The sequence below is a fragment of the Diuraphis noxia genome, unplaced genomic scaffold (assembly GCF_037042655.1).
Source record: "Diuraphis noxia isolate RWA-SAM2 unplaced genomic scaffold, SU_Dnox_SAM2 contig0005, whole genome shotgun sequence".
In the NCBI taxonomy this organism is placed as follows: Eukaryota; Metazoa; Arthropoda; class Insecta; order Hemiptera; family Aphididae; genus Diuraphis; species Diuraphis noxia.
This window is the reverse complement of record NW_028301715.1, coordinates 25129478-25157205: the sequence shown is the minus strand read 5'-3', so window position 1 is coordinate 25157205 and position 27728 is coordinate 25129478. Positions and strand designations below refer to the sequence as shown.

General features: G+C 30.5%; 3 protein-coding genes and 2 long non-coding RNA genes across 7 annotated transcripts in view; 3 read left to right on the top strand and 2 right to left on the bottom strand.

Annotated features, from left to right (window-relative positions):
• LOC149055125 (uncharacterized) overlaps positions 1 to 17123 on the bottom strand; it is a 68012-nt gene extending 50889 nt beyond the window's left edge. For both annotated transcript variants that reach the window (XR_016192012.1, XR_016192013.1), the window contains exon 1: positions 16979 to 17123. This is a non-coding gene — a long non-coding RNA (uncharacterized LOC149055125). The remainder of the gene's footprint in view (positions 1 to 16978) is intronic.
• The window catches only part of LOC107166568 (uncharacterized), a 238667-nt gene that overhangs the window by 188713 nt on the left and 22226 nt on the right, over positions 1 to 27728 (top strand). The window lies entirely within an intron of this gene.
• LOC149055122 (uncharacterized) overlaps positions 1 to 27728 on the bottom strand; it is a 53263-nt gene that overhangs the window by 24405 nt on the left and 1130 nt on the right. The window lies entirely within an intron of this gene.
• LOC149055124 (uncharacterized) lies at positions 21289 to 22658 on the top strand. Its single transcript, XM_089229794.1, has one exon. It carries the CDS (start codon positions 21670 to 21672, stop codon positions 22225 to 22227), a length of 558 nt encoding a protein of 185 aa, XP_089085920.1. The 5' UTR covers positions 21289 to 21669; the 3' UTR covers positions 22228 to 22658.
• Positions 24141 to 25972, top strand: LOC149055123 (uncharacterized). Its single transcript, XR_016192020.1, has 2 exons — positions 24141 to 25310; positions 25396 to 25972. It is a non-coding gene; the product is annotated as an uncharacterized LOC149055123 (long non-coding RNA).

The window sequence follows — 27728 nt, the reverse complement described above, 5'->3', positions numbered from 1 at the left end:
TCATTATAATTATTTTTTATCTTTTTGTGTTTCCATTATTATGTCACCACACTAATAATTTTATATTAAGAAATAAAATTAGTAGGACAGCCGTTTGATGGAATTGTATTCAGATAAATATAAATAATATTACGACCGATGTACTCAAGTTGACTTAAAATAGTGTATTTCATATTGACTATGTCAATACATTTTATACTGAATAATTAGTCATATTACATCAAATTCAAATATAACAATTTAAGATACACTTAATGAGAATGATGTAGGTAGCTATATTCTAATGAAATTCAAATAACTTATACGTTTTTTTGAAATACATATCAAGAAAATATTATTCTTAGAAATTGAAACTTTTCACCTCAGAGTATTTATTATTATTTACTTTACACGCCACAATTTGTTTCACAATATTTTTAATAGACATTCCAAGTTAAAATTACTACAAAATTGAATTTTTAAACGGTTTCAGTTTTTTAAATTAAAAAATATTATTCAAGGAAGACTTTTGTATGAATTATTATATTTTTCAATTCTCAATATAATTTTTAAAATATTTATGCTTATTTTTACTAGTAGACTAGTATGTGAACTATTCAAAACTGTCGTTAATGCTTTCTGTAACTGCGAAATCCAAATTGTTTGATTCGTTAGATATTGAAAAATCTATCATATAGTTGGTGATATCATTAAATTATCATTTTTAGTTTGAATTTTTATTTTTATTTGACGATTATTGACTATCAAAAAGCTCATTAATATTTTTATTGAGACTTACAATATTCCATTCGAATTTTACTCATTATCTATATTTTATTTTCATTCCAAATATATCTAGTTCAATAACCGATGTATGCTTTGATGCTTTGTCAGCCGTCGAAAATCAAAAATTAAATATTTAAAAAAGCCAGAACATATTAACATCATAATATAGAATGAAGACTTCAAATATTAAGTCTTCGATCATTGAAATGTTGAAATGTTTTCTTGTAAAATTAATCACGTGTATTTACTATTAAAACATTCCAATTTTGAAACTAACGCACAACGAGTATTATGTCGTTTACTTTATTTACAAAGTTCCAACAATCAAAATCCGTTTGGAGAATCACGTGCTTATTAATTTTATATGATATCACTGCAATGAATACACAATTCACATACATATTATAATATACAGCTTCGCTATGACACCAATGCATCGTATTTGTTTACGAAGCCTGCCAGTATACAGTGTATACTATACACGTCAAATATAATAAAATAATATTATTATTGTAACGGCTCAAACCACAGTAAACCGGCTTTTCTCAAACCCAACAAATGATTTGACGAAAATAGGACATTATGGCAAACTAAATCACATCATTTAATCCACACGCCCTACAGAAGCATGCGCAAATGGCGCGTCAAACACAAGCTCGACCAGCCATTCAGGAGATAGACCGTATCGACAAACTGATATATATACCAGCTAGCCCGTTCGCCGAGATTGATCAGTCTTCTCCAAGCTCTCAACAACTCAGCCTAAACAGCCAAGAAGGAACTGAAGCCGAAGAAACCAACCAGCAGCGATTCCAGATCTTGCTTGAATACGATTCCAAGCATCGCCAGAAAGAACGACCTGAACCCAGTGCCATCAACCAATCAGTACCGTTGACGAATAACCAGCCGTCCTTGTTGACAGCGCATATTGCGCGGGTCGCCTATCTCACCGACTGGCGGCAATTAAATCAACGAACACCTTTCAGGGTTAATCGATTATCGGCATGATCTAATCCAGACATCCGACGAACGCCCTCGATGTGTCGCTAATTGTGCCGGTCGTCTGTGAGTCGACCACCTGAGGTAAATCTGCCTGGCAGTGTTGGCTGTGAAGCCAAGCAGCGGACATCGAAGACAGCGACACCGATCACAATATTTTCCTTCTGCGAGGCTGATACGCGTACAGTGATCACGGGAAACCATGAAACAGCCCTTTTCAGGGCTTACAGATTTGAGACCTCACGACCGCACCTGCTCAGGTCACACATCCCGATCGGACCTTCCTTTTTCTTGTTGCCAGACACCACCTGTTTAAGCAGGCCTGGCCCAGTGGTGCGTGCCCCATCCGGGACTGTATAAAACACCATTCGCTGATCGTCAACTAAGACCACGCCCGCCGAATCGAGGGCACCAAGTCGTAGAGCGAACGGTACTCCGTCCCCTATATTTGCATATTTTTATAGTTTCAATAGAAATATACTACATTTGATTTTGTTCATAATTCATATATTGGAGACTAAATTATTACGAGACGTTGAAGCACCTTCTCATCATGTAAGATTATAAAAAAGAGCAAATATAAAATCATAGATATCTTTACTAGTGGCCCAAAACATATAATTTAGTGCCGGCCAACTGTGCCAAAGAATAGTGGCACACCAGTCCAATATCAACTTTTGTTTATACATTTTGCTTACTCTAAATTCCGAAGACAATAATAACAATAATATGATACAACAATAATAAGTCATAACAAAAGCAGCACGGGGCATTGTAGTGAGTGTGTCGTTTTAATTGAATCTTAAATTGGTTTAAAACGAAGGCGTTGCGTGGGATACTTCGTGTATTGTGCCGTTTATTATCCCATTTTGGTGCTTCTGTTAGCTACTCAAAAACCTACCAATAAAGTGAATTTATTTATATTATTATACGTTTTTGTTTTTGTTTTTCCCTCAAAAATATTAAGTTGATACTTTTGATGAACAAAAAGTGGTACCTACTATTCTTATTACTTATTTATTCATTGGTTAATGGTTGAGAACATTTTTACTACCATTTTCACTGTAAACATAAAATACCAATTCAATTTACTAGCGTCGTGAAAGCGTGATGTATGCACAGCTACTTGTAACACTATTTCTGACATTGAAGGAGGTAAGAGTGCCATTTAAAAAGACGGCATGAGTAATAATAGACATGGATTTAGCGATGAATCTTTTGGCTACACCGTAGTGGCATTATGTCCATGTACGTATGTTTTGTAAATAGAAAATGTAGCTAATTTCGTTCTGGGCTTTTTAAAATAGAATAAAAGTAAGTTATTTTACAACGGTTTGAAATGTTTGAAAAAAAAAGACAATAATATATAGTTCCGTGAAATTTTCTTAAATCAATATCAATTGTTACCTTATTATTCAATTAAATGGACTGAGTATTTCATCATATTTAAAACGTAATGGAAATTTAAAAATGTTGATAAAAAAAATGAATTGGTTCTTATTTTATCCATCTTTAGATATTTAATAATATTTAATTTTTGGTTTTGGTTTCTAGTTTTTAATTTTTAATTTATATATTTCTTCATTTGTATTATAATGAGATTGTTTTCAAAAAACAATATCTGTGTGCAGTAAATAGGAATAATGCTTGGAATATAATATTGCCACTGTATAAGTTTTAAAAGGGATAGATAATATGGTACTTTAAGGAAATTTAATTCCAGGCTTAATGTAATACAACTACGTAACACTTGACAGCCAAATCGTTTTTGTTATTGAAGAAAATCGTTGTCTCATTTCATCAAAACGTTATTTGTTTATATTTATAATCGATTCTTTTGGTGTTCGATGTATATCATTACAATGCTGGATGATATTACTTGAGCTCAGAGAATGTTTTATCAATCCTGTATTCGTCATTTGGATTTTATTAACAAAGCATATTATATTACATGATGACATAAATAATAAATAATATTGACATATAACAATTTGAATAGTGAGCGCATATTGAAATTATATAGAACTTTAATCAATTATATCTGCGGGTCGCGGGAAAATGTGACACATCACAAAATTATATTTTTCGTTGATATCCTCTCGGATGCATAATTACTAACTATAATATTCCACTATTATTTCTAGCTGTAAGTTACTGGCATTCGATAAAATTGGATGACGACAGTTTGTGATTATAAGCTCGTTTATTATACCTAATGTTCAAACTTTTTTATTCAAAAAGGTTTCGACAACAACGGTTGACTCAATTACAGTTAAATACGATCTATTTTATTGTACCTAAAAACTCTATTCAAAAGAATAATGGCAAAAAGGACTATCTGAGCATAATACAATTTACTGAAAATAAACCATACATTTGGTTACATAAGAATATATAAAATGTATTTTACTATCTATATAAATTGTAACATAACGGATTTCGTATTCCATTTAAATAATCCGGTAATCTACTTAAACACATACAAATAAAAAAGTGGCATTTTGTCAACGAGAGGTTTAATGAATAGATAGAGTCATATTATTATTATTTTTTATCATTTATGTATCATATTTGACCTAGCCTACCTATGTTACAAGGTCATAATGAGATTGGATCTAACTTCGTCAACAACGAAGTCACTTGCCAGTTGGTATCATTTTTATTATAGTTTTGTGCATTGTGTTACATCACATTTCGATTCATACCGTCCCGGAAATATCGCCAAATAATGCGGTGGCATCAAAACACTCGTTTATATTTAGCGAGTTTTGAATCAACCGGCCGTGCGCGCGTTGCCAAAAATTACTTGAAGATAATACGATCGCGTGGTCACGTCGCACTCAATAGCTCCAAATGAACGCATCGCCAAGTTGATCAAATTCTCTCCATATCTCCATAGAGGTATATTATTATATATTGTATACATCATGTATATGTATATACAAAGAAGCCGATGGGAATGAAATTTTACAAATATAATTATTCTATTAACACCATCATTGTAAAACTAATTAAAAATCTATGATTTAGTAGTTTTATTTAAATACATATTGAATGAATAATGGCATCACCAAATGTATAATTTCTCCGGGATGATAATAATTATTATTGTTATTATTTTTGTATAAAAACACATTCTATAAGTTTTTTTATATTTTAGTTGTTATAGAGTTATACAGTAAAATACTGCTATTAGTGTTCATTATTTTTGTACCTATCGACATTTTTACTGTAAATTTTTTTTCCTTTGGAACCTTCTCAATTAATGCAATATCAGTGTTCACTTGTTGTTTTTAAAATTAAAAATTAAATTTTTAATAATAATTTAAAAATTTCATAAATAAAAATCACCTACACAAAGGTAAATCATCCTATATATATGACAAGCACAAGTTGTCCGTTACCATTCGGACAACAACGAACTCCGTAGCATGCCATCATTAATATTTTGGAAAAAATACTATACACACAGTATGATCATAATATTATGGTAGGATCTAGTGCGAATTCGGTACTTCTTGATAACGCAAAGATATAGAGTATTGGTCGACAAACTTAGGTAACTGCATTCACTGATGAACCTTGGTATTCGATTGAAGCATTCTACACTTGACGATTCATTAAGTTGACATAACTAAAATCCTCTATATATAGTTGTCTTTTAACGTAATCATTGTCTTGTTTGAGCTTTAACTATAGTGTTCGATTTTCTCCAACACAATAAATAAAACAAGAATGCATAGTAAGGAACGAAATAACAATACGTATTATAACAACTAATAAGTATTGACTACTTAAGCAAAGTGTTACAAACAAAATAATGCATTTTACTTAGATGTCTTGACCTCACATGCAACAGTGATTGATTATAGGGGCAAACATAGAAACTACGTTTTTATAAAACAGTTATCACTAGTACAGCTTTATTATGCCTAATTAATAATAATAATAATTACAATTTATTGAATAAATTATGATATCTTTTTAGTGTACCCGACCTACCTAAATTTTATAAACAAAAAATAATGATAAGAAAATTTCACCTCAGCGCAGCTGACTCGAACATATATTTATATTCTTTATTATAACACATGCGATCTGTAAGATCAATCTCGCCTCTAAGGGACGAGATGGGGGACTAGTCGACTTACTGTATTATTCATACGTACGTGTGTATTATTATTATATTGTACAGGTGCATGCGATATTATTATTATTATTATTATTATGAGTAGGTACGCATATAAAATGTTAGTATACTCGTATTTTATAGTGTGCTGTAATGTGAGTATGAATGTGAATATAAAGCACCGGGGGCCAATACGAGTACCGTTACACATTAATGTCCGCGAAAACGATAAAATTACCCAAAATGTGGTGCTTTGTACACTGCTCAAGCTTTAAGATTAAAGTAGTTAGAATAGATAATCAACAATTTGTATTATAATAGCTTTTAGAAATTCAACATTCTTCAATGTGTATTATGTAAATATCCCAGCTGTTATATGAATCATAAGATATAAGTGTATTTATATCCCTCGTTTGGTTTCAAATAATCGTTATAATAACCACGCCTTATAATCTACAGACTACAATAAAATTATAAATTATAGCCAGTCTTCGAGCTGAACTGGATAAAAAAATTATAAATTAATTTACAGTACGACAAATGGACGGATCAGACAAAAATCTTCGATAATAGGTAGGTACTCAAAATAAAATGTACTTTCAAAGTCAGCGTTTTGTAATGAAACTTTCTAATCCCACAAAAACTATTTAATTGGAATTTGAATTTGTTAATTAAAAAATAATAATATTACATTGTGTGTTTGTGCAGATTTCATGCTTGAAAAGCAATAAATAATGATTATTTAACATCCAATAGCATTAACAAATACTAAATAATGCTATAATCTATAATGAATGAATGTATGAAAATACATGATATTTTCATTATATTATGATGTTTCTTCGTCAACGGTTGGTATTTTAAATTTATTTTATTTTACTAACGTCGATCAGCAGTTTTGTAAAAAAATATAACACGTTTACAAGTAAATTCCTTTAAATATTTATTAAAAATATTGATATTTCAGCTTCAACAAGATTTTTTGGAAATTAGTTGGGTTTTTGGCAACTTTATTCGTGGGTTGCTTAGACAGTGGTCATTATTGAACTGAGTTTACTATTAAAATAGATAACTTATAGTTAAAATTATTCATGATAGGTAACGAATACATTCCGAAAATAAAGTGAAATTACTTATATTGTTACCTATAAAATATCTCCAATATGTATATAAATTTATGATTTTTTTTTTAAACTTATATATGTTATTATATTTTTTTTTAAATGTTCGTGATTTTAATAATCAAAATATTTTTTCAGGATTATTAAAATGTATCTGTCAATTTACGCTGTATTTAATTTATTTTAAATATCGTATCAATTTTCAGTTTTTAAAATAATTCAAATTAGAAATTAAAGATATTCGCAACGATGGCAGTCCGGAACTCTAAAGATATGAAAATATCTATAATGGTTTGAAATAACTTACTATGTAGTTACTAAGCAATATTATGAATTATGATTAATAACGGTTTTATAATTATACTTTGTAGGTTCAATTTAATTGCATATTATTAGCATTTTAGTATTATTATGATTTATTTAAAAAGTTATATCTACTTATGAGTCATAAATTTTGATACTAAAAATGTATAGCGGATTTATTCAAATGAAATAAAATATGTTAAGCTTTACCTAATGGTTTTCGCGTCCATTTGAAGATAATTTTACTTAAACAAGTTTAGTGCACAGTTTTCTGGGCTTATCTTTTAAGTATATTGGCACTATACAAAATCTTATCGCCGAATAAGAAAGTTGAACATTCTGCATTTGTGGTACCTACGTATTACTTATTATAAAATAATAATTCTAATATAATATTATAATGTATACTTGAATTGTCATTGTTTTGAAATATGTATTTCCTACTGTAGGTCCAAAATGAGTTAAACCCGTTGACAAAATCAATTACCTTTTTTTTTTTTTATGGTTAGGGCTTCGACAACTGAGGTCATTAGCCTGGGGAACTGTAGGGGAAGGTACTGTAAGGTTTTAACTCGTGGGTTTTTTTGGCAGAATTTTGAATGGGCACCCGTTGGTTCCTGCCATGCCCGGTTGGGGACCGGCGGCCTCTCACTCCAGACATCGCGAAATGCCCAAAGAATGATGCCGCCCGTGACCGAGATTCGAACCGGCGACTGCGTGCGTCGCAACCGACGGTTTAGTCCGCTCGGCCACTCCACCCAATCAATTACCTATTTAAATCTCGGTGAACTACATTCACGTGCGTGGGTAGTTTTTCAATAACTCATTCGTACTACCTATACAATTAAAATATTAATTTGTAGAACCCAGAGTTTTTGGAAAAAAGCAATCGATGTTTTAATAAGGACATCATAAAATTCTTATGCAGTTAGTATAGAATTCGACGAGTGGTTTCAAAAAAATAATAATAATAAATGCACTGCTATAATTGTGATATTATAAATTATAATCAGTAATTATCGATTTTCGCTTATAGACGTGAAGTGATTATTGTATTTAAAATTATACACGCACATAATATTTATAGTATTATTACATTATTACATTATATTCATTAAAAAAAAGTGATTTTGTGATACCAAATAATGCACGAGTATGTGTGGGTAATGGTTAAACACACTTATAACCTCATTTTAAATTACCTAATTATTCTTGCAGAATCTCGTACCTATACGATATTCGTTATAAATATGCCCTACAAATTTTGAATATCAGTCAACTGCAGCAGTTATAGATAAATTATATTATTAATTATTATAGTTTAATAACACGCAAGGAGATTACCGCCGGACCGATACTGTCATCACAATATTGTTTAAACAATAAATTACATAAAAACAATATATTTTTGATTTTGATCGCAACTAGATAGTAAACACTGATGTTTTCTGTTTAATACGTATATTTCTTGTTTATTTACATTCGTGTAGCGTCTACAGTTTTTCAATACCAAATACCGTAAGTCTTGAGAGAACGTAACACCGGAAAAAAATCATAATCACTATAATAATTAATGTCGTTACAATAAACATAATTATATAAATATACTACCTATATTAAACAGTGCCCAAAACAGGACCTTATTAACACCGCGCCGTACGATACATACAGGTCTGTCTGTATCGATTTTTTTTTTTGTATTTGCTCATTGAAACGACCTCTAGGTCTTCGTCAATGCTTATCACTAGTGGGTAGTAGGGAGATCATGTGATCGATTTATCTATGTATATATTACTATATACATGATACTAATCCCCTTCTCCAAGAGGTGACACGTGTGGTCTTCACTCCCAGCGGAGTGGTACCTAGTTGGAAACTGGATGACGCAATCGGACGACAGTGTGAGGATTTTGTGATTACGTAGAACCACAGAAATTTTTTTTTGCGCTTTGCTATGAATGACCACTGCGCCACTCCGGCTCCAATCGATTTTGAATATGCGCATTTTATCGGCGACGATTATATAATATTATTTTATCCGATTTTATGTGGTACCAATTTAAGTATTTTCCACTCGTCCGTAAAATTAGCGACCATCACAAACCGTCGGCCGCGCGTGTTCCCGAACAAACAAAGTCCGTCGCGTTTTAATGTTGCATACGTACCTATTTATTTTTAATTACATCGTCTCGGCGAAATAATTGTCGTCGCCAACAATGCTTATAGTGCGTAGGTATATACACGAAACAAACAAACTCGCTCGTACCTGCGCCCGTCGCCGGATTCCCTTTTGTCCGACGTCGTTAATAATTTCAACGATGGCGAGAAATCTGCTTCCGTCGCAGGTCCATATATGTTATAATGTTTATAAATATATGTACATCGAATACTATATAATGTATAATAGTATATATACCGGTACCACAGTCGTTGTACGATTCGGTACGTGAGCGGAAAATTAATGTTTAAAAACAGCCGCGGCGTAGCGTTCTGTGCGGAATCCTATCAGGTCCGCATAAACAAATAGATATCGTTACAGTATGGGTCTTCGGTGGGAATTTATATGGCCTACGATGTATTATTATTACTATCGCACCACCCACGGCCAACGTTTTCATATTAAATTTCTATGCTTTGAGTGTTTGATTATACTAATACTAAGCAACTTTTGTGTTATTCTATTTATTTTATTTTAGTTTTTGGACATTTGTTCAAATTTTCACTAAATCGAGATATTCAACAAAAAAATACTTAAGTCGTAGTTCAAAAGATTTCATATACTCCACTGCGTATTACTTCATTATATTCTACTCTTAACAGCTTAGTTTTCTAATCATTTAAATTAATTTTTAGCTATTTATTTTATATGAATCCAAACACGCCTTTATAGGGTGTGTTGGCGATTAATTAAATTATTAGCGGAACAAGTAATTCATTAAAAATTTACAATATTATATGCGTTTTATTTTTGGAAAAAAATACACTGTCACACGCAATTCATTAAATAATAATATAACCACAAGGCCGTCAAAATAATTTGTTTGTAGGTATTTTGAAAAACATGTAGTATTCAGGTAGTGTTGATGATTACGATATATTCAAATTTAATTTCCGAAAAATAAAAACCTAACGTGTCAAACATTAAATATATCGTTTTGGTGTGTAAAACACACACATACATTATATTATAATATTATATAATATTGTGTAAATATGAATCTGTCGAACGTTATCGCTAACTATTATTATAATGGTTCTCAACGACCACTCGCAATACCGACTTTTGACTTCAACATCACCAATAATAATAACGATATTCGATCCCCTTCATCCGATCGGTTGTATAAACTCACCCACCACCCACACACACCACGCACGAGAGACTTTCCTCCTCCACTGCAGAGTGTTGTCAACGCGTGCCGGGAAAATAAAATTCCGCGTCCCCGATTTATGACACCCCCGTGTTATGGTATTTTCCGCTGGACGATTTTCGATCTCGCACGTCCGTCCGTTTCTATAAGTATACGCACGTACTTATACGTAAATATAAAGAGGAATACGAATAGCCACTATGCGCACAGAAAACTTAACTCACATTCGTGATATCCCTGAATATATATGAATCGAAGAAACGATAAACTAGAAAATAAAATAAAAATATTTAAAACCTTGATTAACGCGCATTTCGAAAAACGCGTACAGCGATACATTTCGAAAAATGGCGAGTCGCACGATCCTGCACACCACTACCAAGTAAATTAAACCTTTCCTCGGAAGGACCGTAATTTTTTAGCTTATAAGTCTTACGCGTTTCCATATCGCGAATAATTCACCCGCGTGAGCGAAATATTAATAAAAATAAAAAAGATATTGACGATGACCGATTTTTCAACACAAACAAACGACATGACGAATTATTAGTATTAAAAATCATAAATGTACGACTGGAATCATAAAACGTTTGTGACGTTGACTTGTGCACGTGTAAGCTTTATAGCCGCATTATCGTAAATATAATAATATGCAATCGGAATTGGACTCGATTCATTGCGAACGATTATTATCGTCACTGGGACGATAATATTTACCATTGTTTCTGACGTTCAGTAATAATGTTTTAATGGTAGAATAATAAAATGTACACAACGTCGCACCAACCACCACGGCCAGTTGTACGGATAAACCTACTCGTTTAATAATATTCAACATGTATATACACCGTCTTGATATTGTCAAACTCATTTCCAGCGAATAAAAAATTCATATTAATGCCGACGACGGCTTGTCTGTTGTGGTGACGAAATTCTGTGACATTAAGTGACTCAGCGTGAAATGGCGTGAAATGGCTTCGCCGAAAAAGCCTATTTATAGGACATAGGGGGAGAGGGTAATTATGGTGAACTACGTGACGTTAATTTAAAATTTCACTCGTCAGACGCAATGGGTTTAATTCTACTTAACTCACCTGCGATACACCTACAACTGTCGTATCTGAGACGTACGACGTGTCATGTGCATAAGATATTATTCATTAAAACGCCATTCGCACTACGATTCATCATCATATTATTTTAATTACCAAGAGAAATCTATTTATTTTTTTTTATATTTACTATTATATTATATCGTTTCGAACTCATTTTCTCGACGACGATTACTTACACCGCCAAAAACCATCTAAAAATGTTGTCTCACTTGATATTATAATGTATAATATCAACTTAAACGAATCCTCGTGCAAGCAGTATAACCACCGTATATAACACTATATTACCTATATTTTGAAATATCGCGTTCGTATTCAATGATTTATTGGTCTCCACGGCTATCGATATTAGGAACACGGCGTATAATACGTATCATTACGAGTAGCCTTTATCAAAACATAATGATATTGTTGTTGGGCGTTATAATTTAACAATAACAATAATATATTATATATATGCATTTCGATACCATGTACTCGTACGTATTATAATTGGTATATTGTACGTATGATTGAGAATAGCTGCTTAACAATATGTCACTGTGGATTATCGTTAAGTCTGTGTTTAATTTATTATCTCCGCAAGTTTTCGAGAAACGGTCTTCCGCATACAATTTGCTATACCTATACTTTATGGTATTCCAAATATTTAAACCTGTGTGGAATAATTCGTTTAAAGTGTATTTGTTAATATTATTCTGCGTTTTCCTCTTTTCGTGTCCCCAGCTGTCAATTCGATTATTTCGACCTAATGGCGCGCATTGTCTGTTAATGTTTTTGTTTTTCCATTATTTTATACGAGTATAAAACGACAAACGAGCTGTAGCATTTATTTTCCATGGCCATATTTCTACAGTGATGTTACCGAACCACGAGAAAAAACGACGAGGTGCAAAATAATGTGCTATAAATTTAATTATTACTTCTTGTACACGTTTACTCGAATCTTTTCTCCGTTGAAAGATATTGTTTTTTTTTTTTCCTAAAATAAGTAATAATTCTAAATATTTTAGAAAATAATGTAACGAGTTTTCGTGTACAAAATATAATGCGTTTTATGTACAGTATATATTATTATGATAGAGCATCATCTCAATTTCACATTAGGAAAATGGTGAATACTGTGCGTCGTATTTTACTACTTAATATTCTACGTAAAATAGTATCAGCATTGTTTTCCAACATGTAAAATTTATGATTTCACGAAGTAATAATAATATGTCGTTAAAGTAAAAGATAAGGATTATAAGCACTCCTCCTAAATGTAGTCTCACTTGCCTTTACAGTAACGTTTATTATTTGTAATTTGTAAAGTACATTAATTATGTACATGTATATGTATGTAGGTATGCATATATTTATGACTTATGTGTATAATAATATCATGTATATTGGTATGTATGTGTATTGTTTGTTGTATATAACATACAACTTTTATTCCTTTTTGGACGTTATACGCAAGTATTACCTACAGTTGGCTGCATATTATAAAACAACAATTTATGCTCAATAATAATTATAAACACAAAAGAATTCTATGTTTTAAATATTAAAATCTAATTCACATCAATGTAAATGTGACTAATTGACCAAAGTTTTGTTACACGATAGTCTCGTCATGATATTACTCAAAATTACTGGATCTTAAATCAAGAAACTAAAACTTCAAAACCCGCGGGACAACTACTGAAAATGCTTACATCATTTCCGTCGATAATTTAATTATGTTCCACAATAATTGTTCTCTATATTCTGCGGACGAAACTTTTATAGCTAGCAACAATTAAAATTCAAATCTTAAAAACGAAAAGATCCGGACAATATTATATTAATTTTAGGGTGTTTGATGAAACTTTAAAAATTCTAACGACGTGGTCAATCACTGATTAAATGCGCTGACTGTCGGCGGCGTCTGGGAAATTGAGAATTAAAAAATAAAAATAATATAACCGTTGAGTGTTTTCGTTTAATATAATAGTTAGTACATTATTTTCATAGTATTTACAGTATTTTTTAGTTTTTACAGTATTATTTTTTTCCTTGGGTGCATTGTGTAAATATACAACTGCGACTTTAATAGGTATTAATGTGAATTAACTAACCGAATGCAAATATACAACCTATAAATAAGATACTTATCTAACCTATTATATTGCAGTATAATAATTTCCGTAATATCATTGTGTATCGATTGGTTGGGTATCGATTATTATGATTTTTCTGGGTGTTTTTATTTTTATTTATAATCAAAACAAAATCCACGGTGACTATCACCATTTGACTAACATGATTGTACATTATTTTTATTATTGAACAATGTAATTTATTAACTACTGTACACCGAAATTACCAAAATATTCTAAGGCGATATTGCTGATAAATGAAACCCGTGCCAAGTGGTAGTAGTGTAACAATAACAATAATGACGTATAGATTCTTAATGATTAACATATTATAAGTAGGTGTATATTATTATTTTGTGTGAAAATAGGTACCAATGTTATAATAATAATATCTTCGTTTATAAAATGATTACAATTTTCACAATGTGTGTATTTCTCCCACAAAATGTAAACGTCTTGTGGTGCATAATGCCGTTGTTTACAACATAATACAATGTAGTATGTACAACTACTAATGTTAGAACCGTACTCATTATTATGGCCCGTTTGATGTCAACGCCGTACACCATGCACTGTTTCATACATCGTAAAATATGATAATGATAATTTCATATCTTGTAATAAGTAATGATGATCCCGGTACCATTATGTTTATGCGCATTGACGAGTTGGCCATAATAATAATATCATAATGACACAAGCAATCAATTAGCCGGCACTCCGAGTAGGCAATTTCGGTACAGCCACGCGTATGTGCATCGCCAGCGTATCTTCATAAATAATAATAATAATATGGCTGTCTGATGTATAGTATTATAATATTATAATATTTGTATAAAGTCTTGCGGACGCAACCATGGGGATACGGTAATTACATTGGTAACCTAGGTTAGACGGGGTTACACGTTAAGCTACCCGTACAAAATGCATAGTATACATATTATAATTATATATGAATCAAGAAAATATTGACTTAATCCGTAAGCATATACAAATATCGTAATTTATGTCTCAAACTAGCCATTTGCTTCGAACATAATATCAAAATTGTAATAAAAGTTATAATTCAATATTCCATACCTATGAGGAATTATTAATCAAGGCTGCTTTATTCAAATAAAGATTTCTTAAATTTTCAAGTACCTATACTTAAGAGCAATCTAGTTTCAATGACTTAGATTTAAAGATTTAGAATTTAAACGATGTCCTACGGTGATAAACTTTATTTTTCAATTGAGAACCAACCACTTTTACAGCGAAATTTCTAGCAGGCAAATGGCAATTTTTTATTATATCTCTTTAAGTTAGTGTATATGTTGTGAATTTTCTAGACAATGGTGTTGATAAAAATATCTATCATTTTTTTTATCTAATCTAGAAAAAAATTTTTAAGTATAATCTAATCTACTTTTCTACATCACATTTTCGGTAGAAACATTTCATTTTTATATTTATGTATATATATATTTATTTTACATATAGTTTTAAATGTAAATTATGAGTTATGAATTAATGATATTTCTTTGTCAGCTCGTGACGTGTGAGATAGCTTTCATTATCTATAATTTCCGAATGAGATGGGATCCACATATATTTAACAGCTTTAGGTTTCATAGCTCGCTATAATTCATAATCATTGTATACTCTAGAACGATGGAATAAAACTAAGGAAATGTGTTTAAAGTCGATAATATTTAATATTTAATAGATATTATCGCGTATAATATTGTTCATAAATTATTTATTACATTTGATGTATTATGTATTTATTGTACCAATTAGTCTTCGCTACGGATAGCAAAATAATAATACTTCTATTATTTATGCCACTAATAGTGACTAACATTTTAAGAAATAAAAAATGTTTTTTATATAATGTACATGAAAAAAACTTGAAAAAACACATAAGTACAAAACAACAAGATATAATAGAATAATGGCGACGTGATGTTAATAAAGTACACCCACACACATACACATTTTTTAATAAAACTTCTTCTCCCAAAGTATCACTATTGCCACTGTCTTGTTTTTAGTATTTGATGACGATGGCAAGCCAGACGAAAATATTATAAACAACTATATAAATATACATGACATAGTAATAATAACTGTCAGCTACAGTAAAAAAAAATATAATTTCTTAAAATTAATACTTCGATTTAATAAATATACAAAAAATTAAGTGAGAAAATCAGTAGAGTTCTAATTAAAACCCGTATAAATAATGCGTTCAAAATTATTATATAAATTCATTAAAACGTTATTTTTATATTTATTATTATTAATTTCGGGGCCAAACGAATGTGCGGTTGGTGGCTACCGCTAGACGATATCACACTAGTGAGTAACATCTATTAGTGGGATATTTGAAAACAAAGTAACTGTATCATTTTACCGCGATCATATTATCACAAATCGCATATTAAATTTTATCATAATTAAGATATTTTCACTAGTTATTATGGATGTAATTACTATTACTTATTAGTGTGAGTCTCTGTACACACAATAGTACGTAAATGAACTATTCAGTGTTGATGTCGTACTAGAACTTAGAAGGAGTATAATTAATTCAGGAAAATAATAAAACACTGTTGCGGTACACGCAAAACGTATATTGCCGATGATAAGATTTTTTTTCGAAGAAACACCAACCTTTTTACGACTATGCAACTTCTTTCCATCAAAAACTTTCGCCCGTCGTTACACTTCTTAAATCGGAAGCCTAAATTATGAAAAATACGTCTGACTGTACGACGCACAAAATCTTATTAAAATCATTCATTACTGGCATTGGTCATTATTATTTATTATTTATTTTTTGTTATTATTATTGTTTTCTTATTATTATTAGACATAGATTTTCGCGGTAAAATAAATTTTCCAGAATTTTTTTTATATTTTCTAATGAAACGTTTTGTACAGTTCTTAAAGGTGTTTTGGAAAAATCCATTTTTTTCAAATTAGATTAAAAACGTAAATTTGGGAAAAAATTTTATACATTATGAATAATTGCTTTTTTTTGTTGACGATTCTCAAATATTTTTACCTTCTTTTTACTGGAGTTGAAGGAATATCAACTGCAGTACTCGTTAACGGCATTCCAATTTCATCAATAGTGTATAATTCACTCATATTGGTAAAACAAAAATACACAAAATACAATCGACAATAACTATTTATTCAAATATAAAAACTTTGCTCACAGAATTCGATAATCACGATTACGCGAGTATTTTACACGAAACTATTCTACAAACAGACTACACAGATAGATAGGAACGACGTACGTATGCACAACGTAGGTCCCAAGCAGGTGCAGGTGACAGTTGGGCGGCGGCTTGAGGCAGCTGTGCATTAACCGTTAACAGTTGAAGAAAGATCAAATACAATGGAATCTAGCACAAAGGAAGCATGCGTTCACGCAGTAATATGCTAGAAAAAATCGCGCGCTTTTCATGTGTGAACGTTACCTAAAACTATGCGTCTTAATTAGCCGCCGGAAAAAGTAGGTGGAGCCACCGACCGCACATATTTCGTTTGGCCCAGACATCATATCATAATTCAATTACCCTGAAAATAAAATGCAGCTGAGAGATTAATTTTTCATCACGGCCGGAGCTAAAAAACCGATCATATTTTATTTTATTTATTTGGAGTAATCATTAAATTTCACGCGTATACATAAAATATGAACTTAATGATCTATTGATATTATTATAAAATGAATGTAATATCCTCGGATTTAAATTCATTGGAATTTCAACGTCAAAAACTAGGTTATCCGATCTCTGTCAAGTATTATGATATAAATTCGTATCATATACCATCGGTATTTTATTTTATTCGATTATTATTCAGAATTTATTATAGATACTGTTCGTTGAGAATTGATGCTTGATCTCCATATTTATATTATTACTTCTTAATACGTTCATAACGATTTTATATCATCTGTGTATCAAAAAAATATTTATTTGTTCACTTTACTCATCCCCCGTTTTAAAGTTGAACATAATAATTATTCAGTTTTGTAAACATCAACTCTTTCATGCAATATTATTTTCTAAAGAACAAAATAATCTTGACACACGTGCAACGATATTTTCGGAGGAGACAATATTGTTATGCTCGACATACTGAGTACTTACTAACTTTGTTCAATAAAGTATCGTCGTTTTATTTTATCCCGGGCTTAAAGACTTATAACATATAATAGTGTACTGTATTTCACTATAATCCATTAATCCCGAAACGTTTGACTAACTTTACATTTATTTTTCCGTTCGATCGATTGATTATCGATCCATTTGACGAATTGTAATAATTATTATGTAATTTGATAGTTTGGGCAGATTAGGCTATATTATTTTATATCGCAACAACGTAATATATGGTATTCCCTATAAATGATATTCGCATACAAGTCAATATACAGTAACTTTGTATTTAACATATTTTTTGTTTAAGTTAATAATGATTTATAATCCTGCTTCAGGTTTATTATTATGACACAAACGGTTCCCACCGTTACTTCCCACCAGTACTTAAGTGTATGAAAGTATGAAAACATGAAAACCTTTCGACAACAAATCGATAGACCCCTATGAACAGATTCCCGATGAATTTCGATGATTCACCGTCCCTTCAAATTCTTGATTTATTATTTTAAGTGTCAGATTCAATTTTAAGTTTTCTAGTGCTAAAATTTACATAATCGTATGATTTTTATTTTGAAAAACTTTCGGCCGAACTCGAAAATAGCCAGAAAACTCTGAGAATGAACGAAATTGTGTTGATGCAATCTGGACTTTTGGGTCGAAACTTGTAAGAATCACAAATTATTGTCAACGGGCCAGTAGTTTCATATATGAATAGTGTTACTGTGTTAGGAGACACTCCTGTGCTATCTGATAAGATGTGTTAGGAAAATAATTAGATAAAAATCCATATTGTGATACGAAATTAACTTTGTTTGAGAGGCCAAATAATTTAGGTACGTATGATTATTTTTTTTATTATAATATTGAACTTAAATAATATATCAAAAAGTAAATTTAACCACTCATAACTCATAAGAATAGCTTTCTCGTACGTTTGTAAATTTTAATCAGAATTTAACCAATTTAAATCTGTGTAAACCGTGCTAAAAATGAGTTTATATTATTCCAATAATGTATAATTTTGTTTAAAATACTACATTAATATTCATCAAATATAAAAAAAAAATCTATATTCTCTTACTAAAAGTAAACATTCCAAACTAAAATTATTAAGGTTAAACAAACAATAGTATACCTACATACATATATAAATAAAATAAATAAAACATATGTATATAATAAACTAAAAAAAAACCAACAAACAGTTAAATGTTTTATTTCCGAACCAACAAAATAAGAATAAAATATAATGTATAATATATTGTTCGTTTTGAATAGTTTTCAGAAAAAAATAAAATAATAATACTAACGGTTTCTTCTCCTATACTTTAAATTTATGACTGAACGTGTTTTGCAACAAAGGAATGATTTATACAGAAGAAGTTCACAAGTTTGCTAAAAATAGTTACATCTGATGCTATGACGTCGTTAAATATTTTGAAACAAACGATTATTGCTTTAATAGCTTGCTATTTTACACGTCACATAAACGTCAACAAATTATGAGTCCAAGACTTCATACATGTTAATCTCTTATACTCGATATATGGTTCATGTTTCATTTGTCTAAATAACATGTTAGTATGTGCACTGTGCAATATTTATACAATAATATGTTATATACACCTTTTTAACCACAAAAACAAAGTACACTTAAGTATTTGCATTTGTACTCGGTATCCTAAAAATGTTTTTGAACTCTGTTAACAGGACATGAAACTAAACTATTGGTTATAAAATTATATTATGATTAACATTTTTTTAACTCTTGTATTTTATGTATACGCAATAATTTAACAATTTTTTTTGTATACGCATGAAGTACGAAATATAATATAATGAAAATATAACGCAGAAGTGGGGCACATTTATTCATCCGTTCTACAGTGCGATCACGCTAAGAGGTACCACTAAATATTTCAGAACTATGATCTTGTATTGAAATGGGGTTTTCACTGAATAAAAGATAGTACTTAATTACACATTTATTTATGATTTTCAAATTTTTAACACTTTTAGTATGCGCATGCGCAATAAAACTTATATTTTTTTTAAATATTTTTGGTATAAAAAGTTTTTTTCGATTTACAAAACTGACAAAGTTATAGAAGTCAAAATTTGATTTTTTGCATAATTTGTATAATTTGCATAATTTTAAACGAAATGTTCACTTATAACTACTGGAAATAAAAAAAAAATAGTGCCAAATTAATACTTAATTTACCTTATCAGTTTATAAATAATAATTTAATAATATCGTACGTCGTCCTGATGGATATCCCGAGTAACTGTGTGATATAATTTTTGTTTAGTAAACTGCTATAATACAATTAGAATTTTAACTATTTTTATAGAATTTTATTTTATTTTTCAACAGTTCTAATAACGATAAGATAATCAGATAATCAGATTATATACATTATACTAATGTGTACTAGACGGAAATGTGAAAATTATTTTCTGTATAAAAATGTATTTAAATGTTCAATTGTTACAAATTTCCCATAACTCATAAGTGTATATTGCTTAAGAGAGCACAGTTTTACACAGTTACACTCGCAAGTGTTGTCTCCGTCTTACTCACGTACTACACAGCAAATTTTCGTTCACTATTTTCAATTATGTGCTGTTAGTTTTGTTATATTAGAGCGAACTGAGTCATTATCTAACTTTTAGGTAAGGACATTATCTGTGTTCTTTCGTTGGTTTTTTACGATATTTTAATTTTTAAATGAGTTATTCCGTATTAATATTATTCAATTATTATCATGCGCATTGTGTACAATTGTATTTAAATGTGGTACCTGTCGTGCCATTGTAGTTGCAAATATTATACCAAAACCCGAAACGATTACATAAATCAGGCACGCAGATTTATTATTCAATTAAATATTTTATTGTACCCAACTTATTAAATTATTAGAGTTTTTTTTTTTTTTTTTTTTTTATTCAAAAACAATCTGTACAACGAGCACATTTAGTAATTTTGATATAGAATATATACATAGTTTTTTTAAAAAAAAAACAACAACTTTTAAGGAAGTCACCCATTGGTAACACCTAAGAACTTATAGTCGGATTTAGATCACTTAAGGAGATCTCGATTCCGATTTCGTTTGAGCCTACAACCTTTAAGAAATTGAAACTTTATGTCGTACATTTCTATAATAAATTGCTGTTGAACAATGTCGCATCCACAGGACGTATAGTTATTACGTGGATGATTTGACACAGAGATTATTACAGCGTAACGGAACTTTTGTGACACACTGTACGACGGAAGTCAAACAAAGTAAGGTAGTCGTGTTGATTCGACGGCCCATCGCACATCTCTACCACAACGAGACCTGACCAATTAAACGACAGCACGATCGTGAATCCGACAGCCGTTCGGCTATAAAAACGAAACGTAGACCGATTGTAACTGTAGAGCCAGTCCATTAACTATTAACGCGCAAACATTGATCGGATCAACTTCGTCGTCAGTGAGGAACAGAAATAACATACATCGCAGTACCGCATATTAGGTACCAGACTCGATTTCCTCCGAAAAAACAACAACAACAGCAAAGCCAAAATGTTTCTGTCGTACACCGTCGTGTCCGTGTTCGTTTTCACCATACTTTTGAACTTCATCTACGTGTACTCCGACTCCGACTCCAGCTCCAGCTCCGACTCCGGCTCCAGCTCCGACTCCGGCTCCAGCTCCGGCTCCGGCTCCAGCTCCGACTCCAACTCCGGCTCCGACTCCGGCACCGACTCCGGCTCTGACTCCGGCACCGACTCCGGCTCCGACTCCGACAAGTATTCGGGGTACTCCTTGGATCATGATGAATTCTCGATTTGTAAAGATTGCGTGACTTCGGATTGCTACAAAGATGAGCGAAAACCGTGCGTCCCTTTAAGCAACTCATCGAGTTTCCTGTGTCTCAGGTGTACAATTGACGAAAACAATAACACTCTGTACTACACCCAAAATTCGTGTATAGAGAATTGCAGCAAAAACTCAGATTGCGTCTGCAGCGATCTGTGTTATGTGTGCATCAATAAGGATAACCTCGACTTCAATCCTGCCCCGTGCATCATTCCCACCCAGAAGGTGGACGATAATTGTACGTTTGTCAGTTACCCATAGGTGGATAGGCCTACCGGGAAACCGGGCATTTCCAGGTGGGCCCCCTTCGTATTTCGGTAATGGGGCCCTTTAATATCATATATTATTAAATATTTTTCATGTGGAGTTACACAGACTAGTACCTAATGGCTAATACTAATAGATTGTATAATAGGTTTTAAACAGTTGCCCATTTCTTGAAAATTTGTTCATCTATGTAAAAAATAAATAGATATAAAAATTCTTTAAGTTATCCTTATGCAATATTCTATATGATATTATATAAATAAACTGTTGTACCTTCATTATTATAACTATAATTATTATTATTATATAGTTAAGATTCAATGTTTGTAACATAATATATTATATATTATATGTAATCAGTGCATCTATCTAACCATTATATTATGTATTATTTTATCAATATTAAACTTTTACTGCATCACATATATTATTTGTGTTTTATTTATTTATATTTTAAAAGTTCTAAGCCTCGCATTATTCGAATTTCAAATTTTATAAAACTGAAACTAGTCGATATAACAGTTAATTATTTAAAAAAATATAATTTACTTATAACAGGAACATACAGAGTAATTCATTGAAAATGGTCGCACACCTTTCTTCTTCAATAATGCAGTCATTCAAAGTCTGATTAATGGGATTTACTATTACCTATAAGTACATATTTAAGAACATATTTTTTTCATATTCAGGAAATTTATCATACATTCTACTCAATCGTTTATGCAATAGAGTGTAGATTATGTTGAAAACGAAATCATCCTAAAAATTATGCGATGGATGATTAATAATTATGAGTTGACTCTTCATACTCAGTTTCCTAAAGAATATATAGTCGAGTTGGATTACTTGTTTCCAAGCTTTATGGAATTAAAAATATTATTATTATTATTTTTTTTTTTATTGATCTAAAGACTATAGCGACTAGCGACGGCCATTGGGTATGTGGTGGTACGGTAGGGGTTATTTTTGTGTATTGAGTTTGTAGGTTTCTTAAGTGTGTAGGGTTGTAACACGTGTTTGTGTATGTGTGGCATGGATATGTTGTTAAAAATCCCGAGTGGTCACCCATCCGGGAGCTAGAAACTGCGGCCAGTACCGTATACTCAGTGCGTTTTCGCAAATTGAGCGTACGTAACCTCACCAAGCCACTAATAATATTAATAGTATCTCAAAATTAGTAAAAATATTGTAAAATGTGAATATCATTATATACGGATAATGTCTATACAAATGTTTAGTGAAAATATCAAGTACCTGTCTATAAAAGCAAATTTGACGAAAACTTCGTAGCGTAGAAATTCATGTTTTCCTTAGTTTTGTTTTTTGTTTTTCTCAATGTATTTAAATAGAACTAGGAATTTCTATTTTGAAATTTCAAAAATACCAACTAGATCCAATTTTTTATCAGAAATCACTTTCAATGTTTGAAATCAAATCATTATTGTAACCACTTATGACTTATAAGGTATAATATATTTATCATACACTAAAACAAAAACATATTACCGTATTTTTAAAGTCAATATATGCATGTTTAATGCATAATACAGTTTTATTTCAGATAATAATAATTTAAATTCTTTATTGTACAGCTAATACACGATAACATATTTTAACATTTTAATCTAGATTTATGGAAGTATTTACTTTTTTTTATCATTTCATACGTCCTGAAACCAGTGTTATGACGTTTATTTTATAATTTATCTATTTACTCATATCATGTTTAGGATAAAAAACTATTCTCAACAAACATATGTGATATATGGATTTAGTAAACACTTTTAGTGTTCACATGCGCAATACAACTTAAATTTTTTTACATATGAACTGAGTCATTATCTAACTTTTAAGTAAGGACATTATCTGTGTTCTTTCGTTGGTTTTTTACGATATTTTAATTTTTAAATGAGTTATTCCGTATTATTGTTATTCAATTATTATCATGCGCATTTTGTACAATTGTATTTAAATGTGGTACCTGTCGTGCCATTGTAGTTGCAAATATTATACCAAAACCCGAAACGATTACATAAATCAGGCACGCAGATTTATTATTCAATTAAATATTTGATTGTACCCAACTATTATTAGAGTTTTTTTAAAACTTATTTGGTTAAGTGTTGTCAAATTAGTTCACTCTTAACATATGTTGTATTATTTGTACCATTGTACCTATATTGTTTTGTTTACATTTTACATATTGTTATATGGTAATGAATTATTAAATTAAATTTCTGTTTTGGTATAGATGCCGTTTGGCTAGATGCAATAACCTAATAATTATACATTACAAAATGTTATCATACATTTTTTTGTGTGTTGGCTAAGAACAATAATTACAAGTTGATGGTATCAGTTTAAGTTCTTCTGGTAATCATGTAGTTGATCTAGGTGTCACATTTGACCGGACTTTAAGTTTTAATCTCCATATTGAAAAAATCACGTGCAAGGCTTTAAAAATGCTTGGTTTCATAAAAAGAATTTCATCTGAGTTCAATATGTGTAGTTCTTTTAAAGCGCTTTATTGTGCATTTGTACGATCCCACTTTGAACACGGTGTAGTGATATGGGACCCTCAGAATTTATGTGACTCTTTCCAAATCAAGCGTGTCCAGCGTAAATTCATAAAATATGCTTCTTTTGTACTACGTATTGACTGCCTTCATATATGTTAGGAAGGATTAATTTTAATGTTCCCGATGCTAATTTGCGCTACTTTTCCTTTATCGGGTCCCGTTCTGTGTGACAAATTACTTATATAATGAACTCATTTTGCGTATGATGATATTAGCTAATGGATCCAATAACATCTAAACAACTTCTTGAGTGTAATTATTTTGTATTACATTATTATCCGTTAATATTATGTATGTAATAGTGTATTATAATATTGTTAATTATTATTGTTATATAAATGTCAAGGGCCTGTCCCGTTTACTATTAAAATAAATAAATAAGCTAATAACCTTAGTTTAACCATAGAACCAACGCGGCAACAAATCTATACAGAAGACTGGATTAAAGGAGAACTAAAATGTCGCCAGCCTTCCACAATCGCGAGTTTTATAAAAGTACGTACAAATATACGCACATAAATATTTTGTACTATTATAAATCACTGGAATAAACAAAAATTGTATTTTTTTTTTCTTATAGGATAGTAGGTATACATTTTTATTAGCAATTGTTTGCGAATATCAATCACTAACCGTTCATATTATATATTCAGTGGTAATATTGCCATCAGAATTATTACAATATCTGTTGTTTTAGAATATTTCTTTACTAAGCTTAATATTTTAAAGCAAAATTTAATCCATTCAGTAACTATTATAACAAATATAATATCGTTATTTATGATTATTGAATAGGGAATACATAATATTATCATTAATATTTTTAAGAACTGTAAAATTACTACTTCTGAGAGAAAAATTTCTGGATAAGGCGTTAAATAAATACGGATAATACCCACTGCTCTAATACACTCGTCGACGAAAGTCGAAAAGATACCAAAACCCTGGTATATTCATTTGCCTGCAGGTTATTCATGAGCGCCATCGGAAATCGCGTTCTATCCACTACAACTGACATCAACATAAAAGGGCCAATGGTTCGAAGAATTCGTTAGTAATATACGTTAGAAATGCGTTCAAAACAAAACCAATAATAATGTTATTGTTTTTATGTGAAATTATGTATATTAAAATATATTTTACCGTTATTATATTAATATGTTTTTAAATTATATTATTATATATTATCCTAAGTGTCAAGTTATACGCAGACAGAAAAACCGGTGGTCGAAAAAATCTCATTTTGCAGTACTTTGGCTGGTTTTCGTTGTTGATATTCGTCACGCAATAAAAAACATCTATCATAATTTAGTGAAATCACACATCGGGTGTGGACGTACACATAGTGGGTGAAACAAAAAAATTGGTCAAATATTAGGTACATGATTATAATAGCATATTATATCGATTGGTCAGCCGATAATGATGATTACCCGGGATACCAGGGTAGTGAACAAACCTGAACGCAAAAGTGCTGTGATATAGACCGTTCCATACCCCAATACCCATGTACCCTTTTTACTCGCAACTCTGGAACTTTGGCAATTATCTCATACAGTATACACACATCATTTTAGGATGAACTCGTATTGCGTATAAAAACATGTAGTCTCGGGACGCGACTGCGGTCGATTAACTGTTATCGTATATAATGTTAAAATTACATGTAATTTATAGTCCCAGATCAAAATCAACTATATTTTATCGTCTCTGATCGCTTTCGGTCGATTGAAATCCCTCTCCCATAACCACGTGCTGCCACGTGGTGATGTACGTTGAATAATATACATAATATAGTAGCTGCTAGATGATTTTGAATTTAATTATTATTCACGTTATATATTCTTCGTTCTACATCGATGTACGCTATATCTTGTCACGCTATGCAAACACAAGCTGTCGATTAAGATGTAATATGCTGCATTAATAATAACTAAGTTGATTATTACAGATTTGAAATTATAATTTATAGTTTAATAATCACGAAAAAAAAACTATACAGTATAAATGTATAATTCATAATACTTCATATTGTAACTTACAATATATACCTATACCAATTGTATGAAATAAATAGAAATAAAAAGTAAAAAATAAATGAAATTCTTCAATATTTCTTCAGTATAAATATATGTAATAAACCTTTAACTGTTAACTATTCTTATCTGTTGCATTGACTTTAATAATAACAATATTTTCAAGTAGCATTCAATCATCAAATATGATAAAAAAGTATGTCTTTTCCTGGTAATAATATGCATCATTTATTAGAGAGCATAAAATTTTCAGAGAACGAAAAACAAACGATGTGTACAAATATAGGAAGGAATGTTTTATTAGCACAGACCGAACATTTTTCTACTAGTAACACTAAGAAGAAAGGTGTGCGAGCATTTTCAATGAATTACTCTGTATGTTCTTGTTATAAGTAAATTATATTTTTTTAAATAATTAACTATTATATCGACCAGTTTCAGTTTTATAACATTTGAAATTCGAATAAGGCGAGGCTTAGAGCTTTTAAAATCTAAATAAATAAAACACAAATAATATACATGATGCAGTAAAAGTTTAATATTGATAAAATAATACATAATATAATGGTTAAAAAGATGCAACGATTACATATAATATATAATGTTACAAACATTGAATCTTAACTATATAATAATAATAATTATAGTTATAATAATGAAGGTACAACAGTTTATTTATATAATATCATATAGAATATTGCATAAGGATAACTTAAAGAATTTTTATATCTTTTTTTTTACATAGACGAACCAATTTTCAAGAAACGGCCAACTATTGAAAACCTATTATACAATATATTAGTATTACTAGTCTGTGTAACTCATCATGAAAAATATTTAATATGATAAAATTTATATATGATATTAAAGGGCCCCG